General features: G+C 40.1%; 1 protein-coding gene across 6 annotated transcripts in view; it reads right to left on the minus strand.

The window, feature by feature from the left end:
- Positions 1-627: 627 nt before the first annotated feature.
- Positions 628-8,183, minus strand: part of LOC139760685 (uncharacterized) — a 51,242-nt gene continuing 43,686 nt past the window's right edge. For all 6 annotated transcript variants that reach the window (XM_071684232.1, XM_071684235.1, XM_071684238.1 and 3 more), the window contains 3 exons: positions 6,596-6,678; positions 5,754-5,880; positions 628-1,739 (listed from right to left, as the gene is read on the minus strand). In XM_071684232.1, the coding sequence (XP_071540333.1) occupies positions 1,508-1,739; positions 5,754-5,880; positions 6,596-6,678 (442 nt within the window). In that variant the 3' untranslated portion in view covers positions 628-1,507. The remainder of the gene's footprint in view (positions 1,740-5,753; positions 5,881-6,595; positions 6,679-8,183) is intronic.

Below are 8,183 nucleotides of genomic sequence, written 5' to 3' on the forward strand. Positions count from 1 at the left end.
GATGTGGAAAGGGAGCTGTGGTTTCGGTGCATCATACATGACAGCAAGAGACTGAGTGTGAAAGAATGTGGCCTTTGTCGTCTTTTCCTTGCGCTACCTCGCTCGCGTGCGGGGGGAGGGGGGTGTCATTCCATGTGTGTCGGGGTGGCGACAGAAATGAATAAAGGCAGCAAGTATGAAGTATGTACATATGTATATATATGAATACGTCTGTGTATATATGTATATGTATACTTTGAAATGTATAGGTATGTATATGTGCGTGTGTGGACGTGTATGTATATACATGTGTATGTGGGTGGGTTGGGCTATTCTTTCGTCTGTTTCCTTGCGATACCTCCCTAACGCGGGAGACAACGACAATGTATACTGATAATATATTATAGAAAAAAAATATATACATATATATATATATATATAGAGAGAGAGAGAGAGAGAGAGAGAGAGAGAGAGAGAGAGAGAGAGAGAGAGAGAGAGAGAGAGAGAGAGAGAGAGAGAGAGAGAGAGAGAGATAGGGATGGATTTTTGAATGTCTGTCAATTCTGGATGTAATCACTCTTTTGCTCCCTCACTGAGTGATTCGGTCACTATCATTGTCCCGAGCAAAACAAGATTGAAACAAGATTTCCATTTGGTATACTTATGCTGATAATCTGTCTGTGTCATAATTTACTAACTTATACAGCAAAGCTACAATAGAACCTAACTAGCAAGACTAAAGTTGCTAATCTTCGCTGTTCGATCTAAACTATCAGTACATGAGAGAACCTTTCAGAATAATAAATTAACACTATCACATTTTCAATACAGCTTAAATCTGGACAGATTTACATGAGAAATATAATGTAAAACACTCTTTCTGTGTATCAGACACACCAAACTATTACATAGTTACTGTCTACTTCTGGAATGTCAAGAAAACAGATTCTAATCATACATAAACACAAAAAGTATACAAATACAGCATTAAAGCTCATGGTTCATTTGTTAGAGTTCCTGGGTAAGGATGGTTATCACATAAAAGGGACTTCTGAGTATACAGGCAACAATGTGCAGCATTTTTGCGAGTGTCTAACCAACTGAACAATTGCACAATTGAGATAAGGATGACCAGTAATCATGACTGATGTAGACTTGGTTTCACTGGAAGTATCATCAAGTCAATAGTCATGACTCTGTATCCTTGAAGCCTGACTTGGACTACTATGCCACTGATGCAGTATAGGTAATACAATTGGCCTACATCATTCTGTCACTATATTTCTAAATTATGGTACGCCTATCACAGCTCACAAGTTATGTAGCCTTTAAGACTTTGATATGAGTTTAGTAACGTAGTATTAGGAGGCAACAGTGGTGTAGCACCAGGATTTTCATGAGACTTTATATATTATTGCACTTTTCGACTGTTTTCTTTCAGAACTTCACTTTCTCAGAGTATAATTACGGTAATAACCACACAAAAATGATGGACTCTACTGATGTGGGTGGGTCAGGGTCTTCAGCATCAGGAGATGGCTACATGCAGTAGTAGCAGGAAGAGGATGAGGTGGAAGGCAGTGATGTGTTGACTAGAGGCTCTTGAGAAAGGCAAGAGGTGTGGCTGGAGAGGGAGGCGGCACCATGTCGCCAGGAACACCCCAGACACATTCTTATAGAGCTCTTCCTTTGTCTGTCCACCACACTCCTTCTGAACGTACTCATTTTGCAGTAGGCATGACCTCTGGGTGTTGAGGGAGCTGAGGAAAGTTCATCACTTTAGCCAACATTCATTTTACCTTTGACTATCATGTTTACCACACAAAAATCTTGTGTTTTCTTTTAACTCAAAGTTATCTCCATAAGGCACACTCCTCAGAGACTGTACACCTCTGATAATTGGGGATTTGAATAGCATAGACCTGGAGAGCGTAAATTCTCATGGGGATAGTCACAGGAGCACAGGTTCATAGAGAATATACAGGATAAGTTTTCTCTAACAGCATGTGATTTAGCACACTAGAATCAGGTCTGGTACGCAATCATCGCTAGATCTTTTATTTGCACATAGTTGTATGGGAGCTGAAAAATATCTGACACAATAAACCAACTAGAGAAAGTGATGACATACTATTGGAATTTGATAATATATAGTTGATAAGGATATAAAACGATCAGACATGAAACTAAACCAAAAGAGGTGATATGGTCTTAGAAACAACATAAAGCAAAAAAAAGAAAAAAGAAATAGGGGTAACATAGACTGGAAAATGGAGCTCCAGTGCCTTAATGCAGATGAATGTTCTGGAAAGTTCCGTAACACCTGCACTGAAGAAATAAGCAAATTGGTGAGCGTATGGGTGGGTACCTTTAACTGCAAACAGAGGGAGGAGTTTAGAAATGAGAGAGATATATAGCTCAAAAAGATATCAAAAAACAAGGGTACTTAGGGAGGGACGTACTATGAAGCAGATATGATAAGCACAGCAGCCAACCAGCACTTGAAAGAGACCATGGACTAGTGAAGTATTATACAGAAGAATTAACAGAGTTCAATAATGTTTTAAAGATTGAAGACACTTTTAGCCTCAACATCAGTAACATACGTAGAAAGGGAAGGCGTTCTTCAAAAGCATTAGAATTGCTGGAAAATACGCTGGTAGACTACCAAAGGACCTTTACCAATATATGGCTTATGATGAAACGTGTGCAAATTTTACAGGCTACTTAAGATATTCTTCATTATATTGTTGGAGGAGCGTGTAGTGCTAATATATTGTTGGAGGCAGCTGTAGTGCTAAGTTGTTGGAGGAGGGTTTAGTGCCTATATGTTGTTGGAGGAAGGCGTAGTACCAAGGGAGTGGAAAGGGCAAGTATTGTGCCTGTGCTTAAGACAGATCAAGAAACTGAGATGAAAGACAAATCTCTGACGAGTGTGATCTGAAGAATACTAAAATAGACAATCAGAATGCGAATGTGACTACTTGCAAAGGATAAACTACTTAAGTGAGAGAGAACATGAACTAGCGAATGAAGGAAATGCATAACAAATCACTTGGGCTCCCATGAGAGAAGTAGCTCTGTTTTAGACAAGAGAAGAATGGGTGGACTGTGTTTTTCTTGAGTGACTGAAACCATTTGACTTTGTATCACATACAGGGTTGGAAGGAATAAGGCAGATGGGTGAAAATTCCCCTCAGCAGAAGGGAGCAAAGGATGCATATCAAAAGAGCCTTCTCAAAATGGGTTTGGGCCTAGAGCGGCATGTTGCAAGGGATCGGTCTTGGAACAATGGCTCTTCTTTTTTCATGTTAACGACTTCCCAGAAGGACTTATCTCATGCCTAAATATATTTGTGGATGATGTCAAGGTCATAAGAGGAGTAAAGGATAATGAGGATATCATTAGGGAGCCCACACAAACTTGATAATTGGACTGTTATATGGCTGAACTTAATCTAAATATACAAAGCAACGAGAATGGGTAACAGTAAAAGACAGTCTCAATATGGTATCATCGAGCGGAAGACAAGGTGCATGAATCAGTATCTGAGAGACATTTAGGAGTCATTACTGTACCTAACTTGTGACCAAAGTTTCATATTAGTAGAACTGACCAGAATATAAACTATCTGCATACAGATACTAGAATCGCATTTAGACGTATGGTTAAAGGGAATGTGCAACAAACTGTTCACAGTGCATATCAGGCCAGATTACAATATGCTTCTCAAATTTGGTCACCGCACTTGAAATAACACGAAAACTTAAAAGGAATGCCCAGAGAAGGGCAAGAAAGATGGTACCAGTAGTACGATAAGTTAGCTACAGTGAGAGGTGAGAGGCAAGAAATTTGTCTGCTACAGAAGAGTAAGAGGTGAATTGATCACAATCTTCAAGTTTCTAAATCACTTTGATGATGTTGGCAGTGAGCTTTTCTTCAAAAGATGCAAATATAGAAGCTGCAAAAAGATATAAGTACAAAGGCTGTAACCAGGGGCTATAACCAGAAGCTGTAACAGGAGCTAGTAACCAGAGGCTATAACAAGAAGCTGTAACAAGATGTTATGACAGGAAGCTATAACCAGAAGCTGTAAAAGGAGGCAGTAACCAAAGTCTGCAACAAGGGCAAACAACTAGAGGCTGTAAACAGAGGCTGTAACAAGAAGCTAAACAAGAGCTTGTTAGGAAAGATGTAAAGGAGTAGTTCATAACATGAGAGAAGCAGATGAGTGGAATAGGGTGAATGATGACATAGTGAACAGTGACAGTATACGTTTCAAAAGTTGTATGATGTTAGAGAAGGTTCAATACTGGGAATCTAGAACCCTCTTCCAGTGCTATACAGATATATGATTATAAAGAAATGGATGCATTTATATTGCTCCCCATCTTTCTATATTCCTCTAACTTCCACACGTAGGGATTCCTTCTCATATGTCATATCTCGTATTCTGCTGGAGTGAACTGTAACGGAAATATTTAATCAAAGGATTTATCTGAAACAATACAAATGTCAGACTGATGAATGGTAAGGGTTTTCTTCTTAATACCACATCTTCTCAATATAAAGAAAAGCTAAAATATATGATAGCACAAGGGAAATGAGTGAAATATCTAATATCAATAGCAGTGCTAGTCTAGAGAAGTCATATAATGTGTGCAGTGTTATGTACTAATACATATTGCAGAAAAGCAACTACATAATGAGTAAAATTGATAAACAAAGACTGCAAGACCAGGGAATATCAAACAAAACTATAAAGACTTGACACTGATACCTATAAGAAAAGGTACAGGTACAAAAATTGCTCGTAAAAGTTTGCAAGACCAGGAAGACAATATGACTTTATGTTATCAATTTTGCCAAGTTCTTTATGCAGATCTTTAATGTCTCATTTCTGATCTGTAATTACCAGAGATGGATCTCCCTAACATGGTGTATCTATCGACACACAAAACTGGTACTGAGATGAAGAGTGCCTTGTGCGGCATCAATCTAACGAGCTTGAATGAGGAAAAGATGATCAGCTTCTTGGGACAAATAGATTTGTTGTAGATCAGTCTCATATAATGGAACTCTGAGAATGAATGAACAATTGATAGTATTTTCCTCTGAAATGAAGAGAATTTCCTCTCCCATGGACTAAGTGCATACAAAGTGAAGCCTAAGACACGCAGGTCAAGGCCTAGCATGCACAGCGCGAAGTTTAGTGCCTGCTGGTCAAAACCTTGAGAGTCCATGTCAAGATCAAGCACAAAGTACGAAGACCTAATTGTGATAGTACAGAGAAAGGCATCTAAGATGGGACCTGAGTGACGAGAGCTGAATTACATTGAGAATGTGAGGACTACATATATGTTGGAATTGAAAGAGAGAAGAGAGAAGGATAACTTGGTACGGCCTTCAACTTTCTGAATCAGCTGGATGACGTCGATAGTGAACATTTCTTCACAAGATTCTTTGACAGTGTAACTAAAGGCCATAGCAGGAAGCTAGGCAAGCTTGTCACAAAAAACAAGAAGAAGGACTGTTATAATGTAAGTGGTGAATAATTGAAACAGACTAAACAATGAAACTGTGAATGCCGATAGTATACATATATTGTAAAGGTCAGTTATGAATTAGTTGTAAGAAAATTTCACAGATGTGTGCGTGCCAGAAACAGCCATAGGCCTGATTCATGCACTTCAAGTTCCGGGACATACGGATTAAAGTGTGGTGTGAATAAGTTGAGGCTGAGCAGCCGAGACAACATGGGACACATAACTTACTCGCACAACTCTGGGCCAACTTCCAATCTCAGGATCTGATTCCACACGTTGACGGTGATATTGGGCCGATGGCAGGAGGTGTGCCCCAGTCGGGCTTTCTCCGCGCAGTTTATCACTTTCAGAAATGCTGTAATGTACAAAATCACGAACAAAACACGATTGATTAAATGATCTAACTTTATTTCCTTTATCTTAAAGGTAAAGATTAAAGCTTGAATATGTTATATCCAAATGTTAGGATGATTTAGGCAGCAAGAATGAGCAGACAGAAAGTCAGTATATACCCTAAAGTTCTTTTCTCATCCCCGGGGGCAGGCAACTGCTCCCTGGAATGTTTCGGAGGCACGTACATGAGGCTGTCAACACAGCTGGCAACACCGTTCAGTGTTCTATATATTCCTTTCCTATAATTTTTCTATAATCTGTTGACTTCAAAGAGATGACATTTAAAGTTTGCTGCTGATGAGATTAGACTCATCTGATGGTATATCTGAGTTTACCAGTATTTGGATACCTATAGAGGTAACTGAAGGAATAAGACAGTTCCTGTCATGGAGGTAAATTGCTTAAAGAAATAAGTACCGTTGATGAAGGAAGCCATAAACAAACCATGCAGACTTTTATAGGAAAAGAATTTCCAACTGTAATCATCCTCGTTGAAATGAAAGAATCCTTCCCTCAGACTGGCTGGATCATGCACAATGAATAACATTATCAATGTTGAAGATAACCACAGAATCCATGATGGCGGCAGAGCACTTTCATAAGCACAAATGAAGACATGATTTAAGGCAGTCATCACTGGGGGGAGGGGGGTCTGCACGGCTGATGTCATCACTTACGTAGGAACTTTGTGCTTCGGTCAAGGGCAGTGTGACACAGGTAGGTGTGGACCCGGTCCAGTGAATGTAGCAGATGCCGATACCTGCACGAACATAAGATTGGAAAATAGTAATTTCTTATAATTCACAACATACCATGTATTGAAATGATGACCGGCAAAATTTCAAGTTCAGTTATTTCTATAACACACACACACACACACACACACACACACACACACACACACACACACACACACATATATATATATATATATATATATATATATATATATATATATATATATATATTTTTTTTTTTTTTTATTATACTTTGTCGCTGTCTCCCGCGTTTGCGAGGTAGCGCAAGGAAACAGACGAAAGAAATGGCCCAACCCCCCCCCCCCCCCCCATACACATGTATATACATACGTCCACACACGCAAATATACATACCTACACAGCTTTCCATGGTTTACCCCAGACGCTTCACATGCCCTGCTTCAATCCACTGACAGCACGTCAACCCCGGTATACCACATCGCTCCAATTCACTCTATTCCTTGCCCTCCTTTCACCCTCCTGCGTGCTCAGGCCCCGATCACACAAAATCTTTTTCACTCCATCTTTCCACCTCCAATTTGGTCTCCCTCTTCTCCTTGTTCCCTCCACCTCCGACACATATATCCTCTTGGTCAATCTTTCCTCACTCATTCTCTCCATGTGCCCAAACCACTTCAAAACACCCTCTTCTGCTCTCTTAACCACGCTCTTTTTATTTCCACACATCTCTCTTACCCTTACGTTACTTACTCGATCAAACCACCTCACACCACACATTGTCCTCAAACATCTCATTTCCAGCACATCCATCCTCCTGCGCACAACTCTATCCATAGCCCACGCCTCGCAACCATACAACATTGTTGGAACCACTATTCCTTCAAACATACCCATTTTTGCTTTCCGAGATAATGTTCTCGACTTCCACACATTCTTCAAGGCTCCCAGGATTTTCGCCCCCTCCCCCACCCTATGATCCACTTCCGCTTCCATGGTTCCATCCGCTGCCAGATCCACTCCCAGATATCTAAAACACTTCACTTCCTCCAGTTTTTCTCCATTCAAACTCACCTCCCAATTGACTTGACCCTCAACCCTACTGTACCTAATAACCTTGCTCTTATTCACATTTACTCTTAACTTTCTTCTTCCACACACTTTTCCAAACTCAGTCACCAGCTTCTGCAGTTTCTCACATGAATCAGCCACCAGCGCTGTATCATCAGCGAACAACAACTGACTCACTTCCCAAGCTCTCTCATCCCCAACAGACTTCATACTTGCCCCTCTTTCCAAAACTCTTGCATTTACCTCCCTAACAACCCCATTCATAAACAAATTAAACAACCATGGAGACATCACACACCCCTGCCGCAAACCTACATTCACTGAGAACCAATCACTTTCCTCTCTTCCTACACGTACACATGCCTTACATCCTCGATAAAAACTTTTCACTGCTTCTAACAACTTTCCTCCCACACCATATATTCTTAATACCTTCCACAGAGCATCTCTATCAACTCTATCATATGCCTTCTCCAGA

The sequence above is a fragment of the Panulirus ornatus genome, chromosome 37, assembly GCF_036320965.1.
Source record: "Panulirus ornatus isolate Po-2019 chromosome 37, ASM3632096v1, whole genome shotgun sequence".
NCBI classification, from domain to species: Eukaryota; Metazoa; Arthropoda; class Malacostraca; order Decapoda; family Palinuridae; genus Panulirus; species Panulirus ornatus.